The 16,580-nt window shown below is 62.7% G+C and overlaps 1 protein-coding gene across 1 annotated transcript in view; it reads left to right on the top strand.

The window, feature by feature from the left end:
• Positions 1-3,899: 3,899 nt before the first annotated feature.
• The window catches only part of C1QL1 (complement C1q like 1), a 47,145-nt gene continuing 34,464 nt past the window's right edge, over positions 3,900-16,580 (top strand). The window contains exon 1 of the mRNA XM_074979130.1: positions 3,900-4,490. Coding sequence (XP_074835231.1) covers positions 4,014-4,490 — 477 coding nt within the window. The 5' untranslated portion in view covers positions 3,900-4,013. The remainder of the gene's footprint in view (positions 4,491-16,580) is intronic.

The raw sequence follows: 16,580 nt of genomic DNA on the forward strand, positions 1-16,580 counted from the left end.
CCACTCGCTCCGAGCTACTGTCTGTCTCGGCGCTGACCCCGTGGCGTCCAGCGCGGTATCGGCTGGCGCTGGTGCTGGAGGTGAAGCTTCGTTAGTTCTACACTCGCGCTGGGGCTGGGGGAGGGGCTTTGGGCTATTCCAGTTTCTAATTTAGTGCCTTTCACTTGCAGGGTATTAAAAAGCCATAACGCTGTGCTCCGAACGGGCCTTAATAGGACATTACCGGCTGAGGCGCTGGCGACTGGGGATTTGCGTCCCTCCGCTGGGGCTGATTACTAGAGGATGTCAAGTGAAATTACCCAGCAGAAAGGGCCGGATTCAGAGCTGTTCCCGTCGCAGCCGGGCTCCCGGGCCGCAGTGGAGCGAGGCCACCCCAGCAATTAGGTGGGGGAGGGGGGCAGAACAGGCAAAGAGAAAGGAAAAGGCTGCGCACGGGGGTAATCCTGGAGCCGAGCAATGAAAGCCCATCTGGCCTCCGCACCCCAGCCCCGGCCCAGCCAGCGAGAGCCTCCAGCTCCGTGGGGCAGGGACCACCGCCGGCCTGTGGGGCTGCACCACCTGGTGCAATAGGGCCACTGCTCGTCCGGCCCTACCAGCACCTCCTGCATTGAGCAGACGCCCCCTCAGACCGGCGCAATCCCCGCTGCACAGGCAGGGAGCTGGGCCCGCAGGGAGCCTATGGCAGTGCCGGGGAACGAAGGCCGATCTCCCAAGGGACGGCCCAGCCTGGCCCAGCGCCGCAGAGATACTTAAGGTGGCCCCGCCTCATTCCAAGCCCGAGTCAATACAAGGGCATCCAAGGCCAAGGGGGGCTGGCGGGGGAGCCTGTGTGAGGACCCCACGTGCCCAGCGCTGAGCCCGCTTTGCAGCCGAGGAGGTTTCAGGCTGCCAGGAATCCGGCTCCCACGCAGGCAGGGAGGGGCTGTCAGGACACGCCCCCCCACTTCGGCCCAGCAGCCCTGGAGGGAGGGCGCAGGTCTGCATGGGGCTGGGCAGCATTCCTGGCCCAGTGCTTGGGTGCACTGCAGGGCCACGCGGCCAGGCCCAGGGCACAGCCTGCCCCCTGCTCGGCGAGCACCATGCTCCCCGCATGGGAGCCAGCCCCAGCCCAGAGGGGTCTCTCAGCTACTGCCGTGAGCTGGCCTGCTGGGGGCCCATCCAGAGGACCCTTTCCTGGCACACTTCCCTCAGAATGGGGGAGACTCTCGGCTGAGCTCCCCACAGCCCTGCCAGAGAGGGTGCCCTGCAATCACCACGGCTGAGTCTGGCCCTTGCCTTGGGCTCCCAAGAGGTTCTGAGAACCAGGGACCCCCTTGGCTTCCGAGGGAATTGCTGGCACTCAGGCCAGCAGCTGGGGCCTCGGGCAGGTCCTTGCAGGAGGCGGAGGGGGGAAGGGCAGATGCCCAAAGGTGCTTTGCTCCTCAATCTAGTCTCTGCAGGCCCTTTGCCGCGGGAGTGTCCCATGGCTGGGGCTGGGGCTGGGGCTGGTGCAGGCTCCCTGGGCCTGGGCCCCCTTGCACACGGGAAGGCCAGGCTGGCTCTGCCTGCCCAGGTCACCGGAGCAACGCTGGGGTGAAAACTGCATAAACCGAGGGGTCGGCTCAGCTCTGCCTGCCCGTCCTGCCCCAGCGCAGACCTCCCCCTGTAGTGGTGGAACTCACCTGAGCCAAGCTCCGAGAAGGGGCCAGGTGTCCTGTGCCAGGCTGGGCCAGGGAGCTGAGATGCTGGTGACCTCAGGGAAGCCCTGTCCTCGCCAGGTACTCAGGTGAGCTGGGAGGCCCAGGCCCGGGTTTGTTGGGCTGTGCCGGCCCCATGCCCAGCACTCGCCCAGCCCTTCTGGGCTGGGACCTCAGGCAAAGTGCTGAGCTGGACACGCACTCTGGGCTCTGGTGAGGGGCTGGATCAGGATTTACTGGGTGAAATTCTCGGGCCTGTGCAAAGCAGGTCAGGCTGTGGCCCCTCCAGCCATCAGGTCTGGGACCTGCTGTCTCTGGCCTGGGCCGGAATCACATGCAGGGCCTGGGGCATTTCAGGCACAGATGCAGCGCAGACACCACCCGGTCATGGAGCTGGGGGTCCCCAGCCTGCCCCCACCCGCAGGCAGAGGCGACTCTCGCCCAGCAGGGAGAGCAGCCGGGTTCTGGGGCGACAGGGACGCAGCGCGGAACAGATGTGTCAGCACAGAACCAGGAGCCGTCGGTACCATCCAGCTGGGGAGAGGGGCCCAGAGGGGACCCTGAGCCGGGCCCTGGTCCCCTTCCTCCCTCCCCAGCCAGACCAGACTGCCCCATTCCCAGCCGCCCAGTTCCAATTCCAGCCGGCCAGGCCCCTCCTCCCGCCTCTGGGCTGTTCCCCTGGGAAAAGGCATCACCTAGTTGCCTGGGTTACAAAGGCCACAGAGACTCATTGTGCACCTATGCGCTGATGTCCTGCCTGGGGAAACTGAGGCACCCACAACAGGACATGCAACACAACAAGGGGAAGAGAATCCCCAGCGTCCCCCCCAGGCACACCCACTGCCAGGTCTTCGCAGGCGGTGGGGGGTGGATCCCAGCCTGAGCTGCCACCAACTCCAGCTGCAGCCGGCACAGCCTGGCCAGAGGCAGCTGCAGGCGGCGCTCAGACGCGCAGGCAGCCAGCCTGAGGCCACGTCCCAACACACAGCAGCTGCGAAGGCCCCGCGGCCCGTGAGTCAGAGCCCCCTGCCCAACTCCCGGGAAGCTGCCGGAGCGCGGGGCTGCGGGCTGCTCGCGAGGGCGCTCGCTGCAGCGGGGCGCGGCCGGTGGCACAGGGTCCTGGGGCCAAGAGTGGCACCGGGGGAGCTCCCACCTGGCCCTGGCCTGGAGCCCGGCTGCAGGAAGGGGCCCAGGCCCAGGGACGCCTGGCAGATTCTGCTCCTTCCGTGCCCCAGGGAGAAGCACCTGCTCCTTACCGGGGAGCCGCCTGCCTGGCCCACCGGGCCCAGACACCCAGGGCCTCTCTCTTGCTGCCCAGGCTGCTGGAGGGGAGCTGGCGGCTGGGCCAGGCCTGCTGCCTGGAGCCGCTGGGGCTGGGGCTGGGGCAGGGGCAGGGCTGGGGCAGGGCTGGGGCCGGGGCCGGCCCAGCGGCTGGACTCATGCAGGGCTGGGGCCCAGGCCGGCCAGGGCCAGCGCACTGGGCCTCCCCGGGGCTGAGGGACGCGCGCGGCTCCGCACACTTCCTTGCGGCGCAGCCAGGGCGCAGGGGGACCGCGGCAGAGCCGGCCGAGCTGGGACCCGGCGCCAGCCGGGAGCTGCCCCTGCGGCCCCGCGCCTGACAGCCGGCTGCGGCTCCACTAGCCGGGGAGCGGGCAGGGCCCGTCCTGCACTGGCTGCGGGGACCCCGGCGCGTCTGCCCCGTGGAGCGGTGACAAAGTCCCACCCCGAGCCAGAGCGGACACCCGCGGCTGTGCGGGCTCCCCGGGCGGCCCTCCTGCGCCAGCGGCCGGGAAGCCACAGAAGGGCCCCGGGCGCGTCCCCACGGGGTCCGGGTGTGTTCACAGCGGCAGCCCCCGGCCGCGCCCGCGCCCCCGCCCCAGCCCCGGCACACGCCGGGCCGCCCCCCAACGGCCCCAGGACACCCCCGCCGCCCTCCCACGCCCCAGCCCCAGCACACCGCGGGCCGCCCCCCAATGGCCCCAGCACACCGCGGGCCGCCCCCCAGCGGCCCCAGCACACCCCATACCCCGCACGCAGCGGCCCCCGCCCTCCCCGAGCCCCCCCGGCCAGCCCAGCCCAGCCCGGCCCGCCGTGCGCCTATCCGGGCTGCGCTCCGGCGGCGGGGGCGGGGGCGGAGGCGGGCGCTGCAGCCGGCAGCCGGGCGGCGAGCGGCGCACAGAGCCGGCCCCGCTGCTTCGCGCCCGCCCGTCCGTCCCCGCAGCCGGCACCATTGGCCCGGCGGGGCGGCCGCGACCCCGGCCCCGGCCCCGGCCCCGGCCCCTGGCGCGGCTGGGCGCGGGCCGGCGGAGCCTGCTGGCGGCGGCGCTGGGCGCGCTCATGCTGCTGGCGCTGGTGGTGCTGATCCCGGCGCTGGTGAGCTCGGCCGGGCTCGGGCGCTCCGAGGCGCTGGGCGCCTGCCGCATGGTGTGCGAGCCGCCCCCGGGCCGCGCCCCCGCCAGCGCCCCGCCGCTGCGGGGCCCGCCGGGCAAGCCGGGCCGGCCGGGGCCGCCGGGGGAGCCGGGCCCGCCGGGCGCCAGGGGCCCGCCCGGGGCCAGGGGCGAGCCGGGGGCGCCGAGCACGGCCCCGGGCAGCGGCGCGCCGCGCGTGGCCTTCTCCGCCGGCCTGCGCCACCCGCACGAGGGCTACGAGGTGCTGCGCTTCGACGACGTGGTGACCAACGCGGGCCGCGGCTACGAGCCGGCCACGGGCAAGTTCACCTGCCGCGTCCCGGGCACCTACTTCTTCGCCTACCACGTGCTCATGCGCGGCGGGGACGGCACCAGCATGTGGGCCGACCTGTGCAAGAACGGCCAGGTGCGCGGCGCGGCGCGGCGGGGCGCGGGGCTGGGCGGGGAGCTGCGTGGGGCGCGGGGCTGGACGGGTCCTGCAGGCTGGGCCGGGCGGCAGCAGGTCCAGCGGGGCCGGGTCCCTCCCCGTCGGCGGAGCCCGGCGCGGGGAGCCGCGAGCTTACTCCAGACGGAGCCCCCCCGGAAAAAGTTCCCGGTGAAACAGCTTCCTGTGGGGCTGGGGGTCCAGGAGTGGGGGCGGGGCGGAGGGGAAGAGTCCGGGGGGGGCAGGGGCGCGCGAGGCTGTGGGTCCCGGGGTGGGGGGGCGGGGCGCAGGGGAAGAGTCCGGGGGGGGCAGGGGCGCGCGAGGCTGGGGGTCCCGGGGTGGGGGGGCGGGGCGCAGGGGAAGAGTCCGGGGGGGCGGGGCGCGCGAGGCTGGGGGTCCCGGGGTGAGGGGGCGGGGAAGAGTCCGGGGGGGAGGGGCCCTTCTGGCCGCGGGGGATCCGGGCTGTGGTTGGCCCGGCCCGGCCCGCGGGAACAGTCAGACCGGGACCCGTTAGGCGACACGTCCCCCGGCCGCTGCGCCCGGCTCTGACTCGGGGCGGTGCCTGCGCTGGTGGCCCCGGGGCGGCTCCTCGGGGGCCCGCTGGGAGAGCCCGGCGCCCGGCGGTGCCCGGCTGCTGTGCGCCCCGACGGGTGTCCGGGACCGCCCCCGCCCTCCGCTGCGGCGGCCGCGCGGTGAATGCGGCTCCCGGCGCTGCGGAGTCTCGGGGTCTGCACCCCCGGCCGCTGCCTACGCTGGGGCGCTCCGGCCCTCCCCGGATCCCTTGCGGCGCCGGCCCGGCCCGGGGGACTCTTCCGGGGGCGTGTGCCGGCTCCGCGCCCTTGCGGGGGAGGGGCGCTGGGAGGCCAGAGGGGAAACTGAGGCAGGGGGCCGAGTCCGGCAGAGGCGGGCTGAGACCCCGCGGACGGGCTGGCAGCCGCGCCGCTCGCCGGGGAGCTGGGCCGGGAGCCGCGGAGTTCACGGGAACCGTCCGCCCGGGAGCGCGGTTAGGCTGTCCGGGTCCGGGTCCGGCAGGGGAGTGGGGTGGGGGCGGTCAGAGGGGCCGAGTGGGGCCGGACGTGGCTGTTCCCTGGGCTCCGGGCACCGACCCCCTGCGGCTTCGCCGACGGGCCCCTCCGGAGCGCCGCGCCCTCCGGGGTGGGGGGTCAGTGCGGGGCCCTCCGGGGTGGGGGGTCAGCGTGGGGCCCTCCGGGGTGCGGGGTCAGCGCGGCGCCCTCCGGGGTGGGGGGTCAGCACAGGCCCCCCCAGCCCAGCCGGTCCGTGGGCATGGCAAGGGGGAGTCAGGGCCCCGTGGCTGCGTTGCCCTCGGGCGGCAGGAGCTTGGGGGAGCAGAGGGCAGGGTGGCTCAGTGGTCAGCGCCGCGGCTGCGAGGCGGGGTGAGGCTCTGGGGGCCGCTGCCCGCTGCCTCCTCTTCCCACCCGCGAGTCCCCGCACCGGCCCCCAGCGAGAGGTCCAGCCCCACAGGTGGGTGCCCAGATCCGCCGCCTCGGCTCGGGCTCCTCTCTGCAAACGCCCGGGCCGCTCCGCGCAGACCGACCCTCCTTAGCCCGGGCGGCGCAGGATCGAGCCCGCAACGGGGGCAACTTCCAGCCCAGAGCGCCCAGGCCTCTGCTCCCTTGTCAACAGGCCACAAGCCGGGGGGCTTTGCCCCCTGCCCGCCCACACCCCCGCCCCTACCCCCTCGCCCCCCGCACAGAGGTGTCAGTGCAGCCGGCAGAGACAGTCATTCCCCCCCACCAGGGAGAGGAGCCCGAGGGGGGCCCCTCTGGGGTGTAGCCTCCCCCTAGCCTGGGCTGGCTGCCTTCCCTCTCCCCAGCTTCCAACTGCCCCTCTGATTCAAACCCAGCTCAGCTCCTCCCTGCTCTGTGTTCAGGGCAGAGGTGTCACCTGCCAGCTTAGGTTACAGCCCCAGGGGTCATCCACCGGCAGCTGCTCCGCCTGTCTCTCTCTCTCTCTCTCTCTCTCTCTCTCTCTCTCTCTCTCTCTCTCTCTCACACACACACACACACACACACACACACACACACACACACACACACACACACACACACACACACACAGAACCTGACTATTGGCCCTTTCTGCTGTGCCGCCTGTTGCCCCCCTCCATCTGCCCCCAGCTCGCTTGGTTTACCCCCATCTTCTGCCTCCCCAGGTGCTCTGCACCCCGGCCCTGTGCACTCGTGCTGCTCCCGCATCCCCGTCCCGGGCGGCTCCACCAGCCCCAGCCCTCCCCGGGGCAGCTCAGGGCTGCGGCCAGGCCAGGGGGCGCTGGCTCTGGGGGTGAGCATATGGAGAGGGAGCAGCCCCAGCTCATGCTGAACCCATCATAGCCGGGGCTAGTGGCTCTCAGCACCCACAGGACACAGAGCTCCGGCTCCCTCCCTCCTGCCCCCGGCTGTGGGGCACTCGAGAGACCAGGCCGGGGACTGGGGGTCAGGCAGGGCCCAGGACCCGCCACCCACGCTGCTGCCCCCTGGCAGACCTGCCGCAAGGAGGAGCCCCAGGGGCTGGGGCCGAGCCAGGAGCCTCCTGCCTCCGCTAGCTGGGAGATGATGTGCAGGCAGCCCTGGTCCAGTGCTCAGGCGCGGGGGTGGCGGGGAGACACCAGAGAGCTGATCCTGCTTGGTGCTCAGCGTGCGCTGCAGGAGACACCAGCACCTGGCAGGCATCTTCCCACGGCCCCCCCACCCCTCCCACACGCTGCCCTGGAAGATGGGGACCCCGGGCCCAGGGGGAGGGGCTGGTGGAGGAGCTGGGAAGGTGAGGCTCTTCTGACCTCCGAAAGGGAGTGAGGGGGTGACCCCAGGGCAAGCCCCTCCCATGCTCTGCTCCTCCAGGCCTGTCTCCGGGGTACCTGCCCTGGGAGGCTGCAGGCAAGTCAGTCCAGCTCGTAACGTGCCCCCGAGCCGATCCCAGCCCAGCCAGGCCTGCTCTCAGACGCGGATGTTTAATTGCCTCTGACTAAGGCAGCTCAGGGCTGCTGATCTGCCTCTTCTGAAGGGAGCAGTCCCACTGCAGGGGTGCCCTGCCCTGCGCCCCCACCTGGCGAGCCCCTTTGCTTCTGGAGTGCAAGAAAGCAGCCAGCAGCGCAGAGCCGGGGGTTGGCAGCTGCCTGGGGCGGCTCACAGGGGCTATGCAAATAGCTGGGCTGCCGCTCACTGGCTAGTATAGTCATTACGCTGCTGGTGCTGCAGGGGCCTTCGGAACCCTGCCTGGGCCGGAGCCTTTCCAAGCATCTGCAGCACCCACCTGGCAGTACAGCGCCCAGTGTAGCAGGAGGGCGGCCCAGCCCCGTGTGCTCGAGGGCTGTAGGAGATCCCCAAGGCGGGCAGAGACCCCTTCCAGCCTCCTCTGGCTCACCAGGTGCTGGGAGAGGCTGGGAATGGCACCACAGCCACGGGCTGTACTGGGCTGGAGTTTGGAGGTGGATGGTTCCCCGCTAGGCGCGTGAAGGGGGCTTGAGGCACCAGGGGCCTGGTTTGCAAAGCAGCTCAGCAGGCTGGGAGCAGGCTGGATGCACTAATGCCAGGGGGTTGCAGCAATCGTTATGTAAGGGATTGCAGCTCCAGCCACGCCTGGAGCGTCTCCCCTGCACTGAGCAGCTCTGCCTCTGGGGCTCCACAACTGCAGCGTAGAAAGTTAGACTCCTTGGAGGTCTCCCAGCCCAGGCCCAGCTGCACTCAGAGCCTTTAGGCCGCGTCTACACGTGCACGCTACTTCGGAGTAGCAGCGCCAACTTCGAAATAGCGCCCGTCACGGCTACACGTGTTAGGCGCTATTTCAAAGTTGAAATCGACGTTAGGTGGCGAGACGTCGAAGTCGCTAACCCCATGAGGGGATGGGAATAGCGCCCTACTTCGAAGCTGAACGTCGAAGTAGGGCACGTGCAGACGATCCGCGTCCCGCAACATTGAAATAGCAGGGGTCCGCCATGGCGGCCATCAGCTGAGGGGTTGAGAGATGCTCTCTCTCCAGCCCCTGCGGGGCTCTATGGTCACCGTGTGCAGCAGCCCTTAGCCCAGGGCTTCTGGCTGCTGCTGTGGCAGCTGGGGATCCATGCTGCATGCACAGGGACTGCAACCAGTTGTCGGCTCTGTGGATCTTGTGTTGTTTAGTGCAACTGTGTCTGGGAGGGGCCCTTTAAGGGAGCAGCTTGCTGTTGAGTTTGCCTTGTGTGCAGCTGTGCCTGGCACCCTTATTTCGATGTGTGCAACTTTGGCGTGTAGACGTTCCCTCGCAGCGCCTATTTCGATGTGGTGCTGCGCAACGTCGATGTTGAACGTTGATGTTGCCAGCCCTGGAGGATGTGTAGACGTTATTCATCGAAATAGACTATTTCGATGTCGCTACATCGAAATAAGCTATTTCGATGTAGCGTGCACGTGTAGACGTAGCCTTACCCTGACATGTGTAGCCCTGCAGCCTGGCCACCAGGGTGCTTTACTGCAGAGCGCGGGTACCTGGCTGGGCTGCCGGAGGTGGGTTATTGCAGAGCGCGGGTCTCTGGGTGGGCTGCCGGGGGGTGGGTTATTGCAGAGTGCGGGTACCTGGCTGGGCTGCCAGAGGTGGGTTACTGCAGAATGCAGTTACCTGGCTGGGCTGCAGGGAGGTGGGTTATTGCAGAGCGCAGGTACCTGGCTGGGCTGCAGGAGGTGGGTTATTGCAGAGCGCAGGTCTCTGGCTGGGCTGCTGGAGATGGGTTATTGCAGAGTGCAGGTACCTGGCTGGGCTGCAGGAGGTGGGTTATTGCAGAGCGCAGGTCTCTGGCTGGGCTGCTGGAGGTGGGTTATTGCAGAGCGCAGGTACCTGGCTGGGCTGCAGGAGGTGGGTTATTGCAGAGTGCAGGTACCTGGCTGGGCTGCAGGAGGTGGGTTATTGCAGAGCGCAGGTCTCTGGCTGGGCTGCTGGAGGTGGGTTATTGCAGAGTGCGGGTACCTGGCTGGGCTGCCGGGGGTGGGTTATTGCAGAGTGCGGGTACCTGGCTGGGCTGCAGGAGGTGGGTTATTGCAGAGTGCGGGTACCTGGCTGGGCTGCCGGGGGTGGGTTATTGCAGAGTGCGGGTACCTGGCTGGGCCTCCGCAGGTGGGTTATTGCAGAGCGCGAGTACCTGGCTGGGCCTTCAGGGGTGGGTTATTGCAGAGCGTGGGTACCTGGCTGGGCCTTCAGGGGTGGGTTATTGCAGAGTGCGGGTACCTGCCTGTGCTGCCGGGAATGGGTTTTTGCAGAGTGTGGGTACCTGGCTGGGTTGCCAGGTGTGGCTTATTGCAGAGCGGAGGTACCTGGCTGGGCCTGCTCCTGCCAGAAGTACTGGAGCTACAGCAGCAGCTCTGAAGCTATTTGCTGAGAGAAGCAGGACTGATGCACCAAACGAATGTCTTTGTCTGTCACCAGTCCCCTAATGCAAGATGCTGCCGTCTGCACAAGCACCACGTGGGCTGTGCAACCCATCCCAGGTGTAAGTGAGCACTGATGTGTGTGATTCTCGTTTCACATGTGCAGCCAAGACATATGCACAAGCCATTGGAGGATGCCTGGGAAAGCAGGTGCGAGTTTCCCCGCAGCTGTCTGAAAGCCCAGGACGTGAGCAGCTGGCTGGGCGTGCGCAGGTCAGGAGCCCCTGGGTGTGTGTTGAGACTTGTGGGTGAATCTCACAGTGCAGACACTCCACACTACAGCCTGTGGGTGGCATCACCCCACATCCTCTGCACGGTGTCTTATTACATGGGAAGCCCCCACCTGTGGCTGAGTGGCTGCCAGAGGACATTCTGCTCACCAGACAGCAGGGCCAAAGGAATCTCCCCTTTCAGAGCTGGAGAGCAAAGCTGAGCCTCAGAGCCCACAGATGGATTCTGGAGGTTCGAGTGTCTGTCATCACCCCAGAACGAATCAGCTGCTCAGGTCGTCGGCTCAGAGTCCCCGTTCCACAGGGTTTCAGTGGTGGTTCTGGGCCTTAGGTGTGCATCCCCTTCCTTAGCCAGGCTCGGTCAGTTTCATTTTGCTTCATAGTACCGGATCCGCCAGCGCCATCCTCCCATGGTGGGAAATCAGGGAGCTGTGCTGGTGTGGCCCTGGAACCGCAGGGAACGAGACCGGAAATGTAGGTTTTCCAGAGTGTGTCACAGAGCAACTAGTCGGGCTTTTGCGACTTTGTCTCCTTTCAAAACATACCCACCAGTTGTGGATTTGAACCTCTTCCTGCAGAGCTCTGAAGGCAAATACGACCACTGCCCAAGAGGAGTCATGCATAGGAGCTAGCAAGGGACACTTACGGCAAACCTAACTGAAGCTGCACAGCCCAGTTTCTAGTATGCCCACCCCAGGTCTTCAGAAACTGGGAGTCCCCCCTCCCCCCAGCCATGAAACGAGCCTCAAATCATGAGAGAAAAATGAGCCACCTGGGGCTTTGTCACCTGCTGGTGGCTGAGCTCTGAGGGCTCAGCTGGGTCCTGGTCACGGGTTCTCCCTGAAACCAGGAAATGCTGAAAAACTGAGACAGGCACCAAATATCACCAGCCTTGCGATAAACACGGAGGCCATTGGCAAGGCCAAGTTTTCCGGTCCAGGCACCAGATGATTCACGCACACTGCGATCAGGAGCGCAGAGTCTGGCAGTTTTCAGTTCACTCCGATTTTGCCCTCCACAGCCCGGTCCTGCCAACGCTGATGTGTGGGAGTGATATACCTTGCGATGCAATCTAATTGCAGAGGGTGGAGGGGCAGAATTGGCCGGGGCGGGGGGGGGCGCAGTAAAGAATTAGATAAAGCCAAGTAAGCAAAAGAGCCCCTATAATGATCTAGAAAATTCCCAGCCCGGTTCAAACTATGTGTTAATGTGTCGAATTTGAATATAAAAGAGAGTTCAGCAGCCTCTCTTTCCAAACTGTTGTGAAAGTTCCTCATCAGTAAAGCACAAACTTTCAGAACAAAAAGCAGTCAACAGAATGGCCCACTCCATTAAAGTGTTGACTGATAGGTTTGTGAATCAGGAGTCTTTTGATGTCTGTTTTGTGCCCATTAATTCTTTGTCTAGGAGAGTTTGAAGTCTGTCCAATATACAAAGCATCTGGGCATTGTTGGCACGTGACAGCAGATACGCTGTTAGTTGAGGAACATGAGAATGTGCCTGTGAGTCTGTGAATAACCTGGTTAGATCCAGTGATGGTATCCCCGGAATAGATCTGTGGAGACTGTGCTCTTGTATGGATGTGAGACCTGGGCTACGAAAAAGACTTCAAATCACAAGCTACAGACATTCATACACGGGTGCCTGAGGTACGTCCTTCACATCAAATGGCAAGACTTGGTCACAGTGAGGAGCTTTGGAACAGAGCAGGACAAGAACCAATTAATTGAAATTAAGAGAGGAAAGAGGGGCTGGCTAGGCCACGCTCTCAGGAAACCAGCATCCAGCACAGTCTGTCAAGCTCTCCCATGGAACCCACACAGAAAACGCGAAAGAGGAAGACCTCAGGCGACGTGGAGAAGATCGACCGAGTCTGAAGGACAACAAGTGGGGTACTCCTGGAGTCTTCTCCCAAGACAGAGTGAAGCGGAGGAGACGTGTAACTGACCTACGCACCATGCAGAGTGCAGCGGTTAAGCAGTGGTAACTCGTTGGTTGTCCTTTGCCCTAAAGATCAGGAAACCCAGAGTGGGGGTTGTGCCGAGCAGAGCTTGTGGCTGTGGAGCGCAGTGGGGCTGAGCAGGGTGTGGGCCAGGGCAGACTGGACCCATGAGGCATGTTTCCCAAAGAGCTCAGAGCCAGGTTCCCAAGTGGGCGCACTCCCAGCTGGTTCCCAGCTTTGCCAAGAGCTCCGCACTCCCTGAGCCAGCTCCTTGGAAAATCTGCTGCTAAATGCAGGAGCCCAGCTCCTTGCACAGGACCAGCCTACTGCCCTCAGACATGCCAGCCACTGAGCTCTGGGGTGGCTGTGTTGGGGCAGACACTGTCTCTTGTGTCTTGTGTCTAAGCCAGTCTGATACCTCCTCCCCCCAGCCAATGATCTCTGGCAAACAGAAGGGCTCAGCAAATAGAAAGGCAGGAGCTGGTGGCATTGGGGTGGCAGCATCTGCAGGTGACACAGGATTATTTGGAGGTGACGCAGACAGAGCAGAGCGAGGAAGTGTGGGGGCCCGAATCCGGTTAGCTGGCTGGCACCGGAGCTGTGATGTGGATGGATGGGAGGAGACCTGCAGAAAGAGACCTAGGGGTCATCAGGGACCACAGCGAAAATACAACTCAACAATGTGATGCTTGTGAAAATGCAAACATCGCTCTGAGGTGCCGTAAGGGGTGTTCCCGGGGAGGGACAGCTGAAAGAACCGGCTTTGCTTAGTCTGCGAAAGAGACGCCTGAGAGGAGACCCAATGGCAGTTTTCAAGTACCCAAAAGAGGGTTACAAGGAGGAGGAGAAAACTTGTTCTCCTGGGCCTCTGAGGACAGGACAAGGAGCAATGGGCTTAACCTGCAGCTGGGAGGTTTACGTTTGTAACCCTTCTGTTAATGCCAGATGCCTGCCAGAAGGGCCGGGTTCAACTCTTGTGGGGTTTTCCTATCAAAGATACAACCAACCGGCTCGAGCCCCCACCCAGTGGCCTGGGACAATTTCACCCCCGTGCTGGGTGCCTATAAGGCAGTTCTCCCCTCCCCCTCGCAAGCACAGAGTCTGAGATAGAAATGGCTTGTTTAATGACCGTAACCTACCCCAAGGTTACAGCGACAGATGCAGTATATCTCAGCACAGAAGAGACAAAACCCCTTTTACCCAGATACCATCCCCATATGCAGTAGAACCCAGTCTCTTGCTGGGGCTCTTGGCCCTTTTCCACACACAGTTACAGGATGTACCTTCTGCGGTGCAGTCCCAAACTCAAAGCCCACAGATACATCACCAGGGCAATACTAGCTGTCCGCTTGTCTGTAGCCTCCCCTTGCTGCCACCAGCCGTCTGCCAGTCGCCGTCATCCCCCACTGCTCCTACCGGCCGCCTGCCAGTCACTGTCATCCGCCGCCACCACTCCTATCACCACCGCCCCTCCTACCGGCTGCCCACCCAGCGGTCACTGCCGCTCCTACCAGCCACCCACTGGTCCTGCTGCTGTCCGCCAGTCCTAACCCCACTGCTTGGGACTGCCCTAAGGCAGAACCCAGTGATTTCAGCTCTGTGTGGCCTCAGCTGCCACTCTGTGATTTCAGCTCTTGGTATCTCTAGTGTGGGGTTTCACAAACACCCTAGTATCCAGCTCTATCTTTTAACAGGTGGGGAGGGTTAGTCAAGCCAGGCTTATAGCTATATGGCCAAGGTATAGGCAGGGCCTAGGCACTCAGCAAGCTGACTCAACCCATACCCTCCCCTTGCTGTCTCACAATGCTTTAAACCAGGGAGCCCTGTGTAATCAATGTCTTACACGGCTAAGGCGACTGCCCTGTCCCCCACAACAACCCAGAGCATTGGTGAGATCTCACAACTCCCACCTTAAATGTCAGCTTAAATTGTGATTTTACAGCTACATGTTTACAATAGACCAAATCTCATGGCTGACTTGCTACCCATTAGGCTTTGCCTGAAAAGGTATCACACATGCACACCTTTTGCATTCTCATGCAGATGACCTCTGGGAGACACATTCCTCCCAGCCTTCAGCAGCGCTGCGTTCCTTCTGCCACATTTCCTGCATCCTCCCCCCAGCTGAGAATTTGACGTCCCGGCAAAACACTGTTTTGATTATAACATCCACATGAATTTTCCTCTAATGGCCTGAGACAGCTCACTATGGCTTCTACAAGTCTGTGTGCCAGATGTATTACATCCTCCCCAACTACTCCAGGTGCCTCATAAGTTAGTCTGTTTATGGGCTTTATGGCTCTATCTTGCCGATTGAGGATGGGGATAACGGGCAGGGTCCTCCTCTGGCAGCAGGGGCAAGGGGCATTCACCCGGGGACTCCCCCTCCACTTGCGTTGGTCCTTGTGTCTCTCGCTCACAGACTGGGATATCCTGGACAAAAACATCTTCGTCAGCTAATGGGGGTGTATCTGCACATGCCTGGTTCTCCTCCAAACTGTCGGCAGTTGGGGCAGGTTCATTATCCCAGACTAGTCTTGTTGTGGAAGAAGGGTCCCCAGGCCGGGGCCTAAACACTTTTGTTTTGGGATTCAGTGCCAAAGGTGTTGCCCTTTTTCCAGGTTCCTGCAATAGACTCTGGGATCTGGTTCCCACTCTAGGGTGTTCCATGGGAATTTTATCCTCTTCAGAATTACTCTTGAAGGTGCTGCATAAGGGAAGATCATCTCCACTGCACCCACTGCCTGTGTTGGGTAATGGATGTGACCTTGCACCTGGTCGTGTGTTATAGTCCATCTCTGCAGATGCACCAACCAACTCTCCCACAGGCAGTAGGAGATTCCTATGTACGGTCTTTATTGGCCCTGATCCGCTCTCAGGTTTAATCTTGTAAACAGGTAGGTCCTTAAGTCTTTCCACCACCAGGTAGGGTGTTGCCTTCCATCTATCGGCAATCTTGTGTTTACCATCAACCCCTAGATTCTGCAGGAGAACTCGGTTCCCAGGTTGGAGCTCCTGAGGGCGCACTCTTGCATCATACCGGTGTTTGTTACGATCTGTGTTCCTGCGGGCAGCTGCTGTAGCCAAACGGTAGGCATCCCGCAGCTTTTCCTTTAGTCGGGAAACATACTGCAGATGTGTCTCATAGCCTTCCCCATCCCCTGACACCCCGAAATATAAGTTTATTGGTAGTCTGGGCTCTTGTCCAAACATTAGCAAATACGGGGTGCTTCCCGTAGCATCATTCTTTGTGGCATTGTAGGCATGCACCAAAAAAGCAACATGTTGACTTCAGGCCGCTTTCTGCTCCGGGCGCAATGTCCCCAGCATATCCAATAAGGTTCGGTTAAACCGTTCTGGCTGAGGGTCCCCTTGCGGGTGGTAAGGGGTTGTCCTGGACTTCTTTATTCCTGCCACTCTTAGCACCTCCTTTAAAAGTTGACTTTTAAAGTCTCGCCCCTGGTCAGAGTGTATCCGAGTTGGGAGTCCAAACACTGAGAAGTACTTTTCCCACAATATCCGTGCCACAGTGGTGGCTCTCTGGTCCCGTGTGGGGTAGGCCTGAGCGTATCGGGTAAAGTGATCAGTTACCACTAAGATGTTTCCAATATTCTTCCTATCCAGCTCCAGAGAGAAGAAGTCAATGCATACCAGTTCCAAGGGTTTGCTGGTCGTGATGCTCTGCAGATAGGCTGCTCTAGTGGGCAGAGTTTTGCATTGAACACATCGAGCACACGTCTTACATTTCCGGCATATATCCTCAGCCATCCGGGGCCAATAGAACCTATTACGGAGCAGCTCAAGTGTTCTTTCCATACCCAAATGTCCGAAATCATCATGCAGAACCCTCATGGCCAGAACCCTGGACTCGGTCGGTAGTACCAGTTGTGTTCGTCGATTTTGCAATGGATCTACGGTGACCTGGTGCAGCACACCTTGTATCAGTCTCAGTTTGTTCCACTCCCTTAGTAGTATTTTACTTCCCGGAGTGGAGGGAACAATGGTTCGAGGGTCTTGCCCCTCTCTTTTTGCAAGTAGGGTGTCACGAATGTCAGCATCTTGCAACTGGGCTTTTTTCCACTCCGCCGCATTGAGCCTAGGCAATGTCGATTGATCCAACGCAATACAGTTTACAGAGGCCAATGGCACACTCTTAGGTGGTAAACCCAGAGTTTCAGCAATGCAACTCTCAGGGGCCTGGGACTTGTGATAACTTCCATTGCAGATGGCTCTTACTCCATTTAGAGGAATCTCAGCAATCTCTGGTGGCTGTGGGCGTCGTGACAATTCATCGGTGTCAATGTTGCTTCTGCTCAATCAGTACTGTAGGCTGAACTCGTAGCTGGCCAAGGCAGCCACCCATCTCTGCCCAGTGACGTCCAGCTTAGCACTTGTCAATACATATGTCAATGGATTGTTGTCTGTCCATACTTGGAACTTAGCACCATATAGGTAGTTACGAAACTTCTCAGTGATGGCCCACTTC

The sequence above is a fragment of the Carettochelys insculpta genome, chromosome 28 (genome assembly GCF_033958435.1).
Source record: "Carettochelys insculpta isolate YL-2023 chromosome 28, ASM3395843v1, whole genome shotgun sequence".
NCBI lineage: Eukaryota > Metazoa > Chordata > Testudines > Carettochelyidae > Carettochelys > Carettochelys insculpta.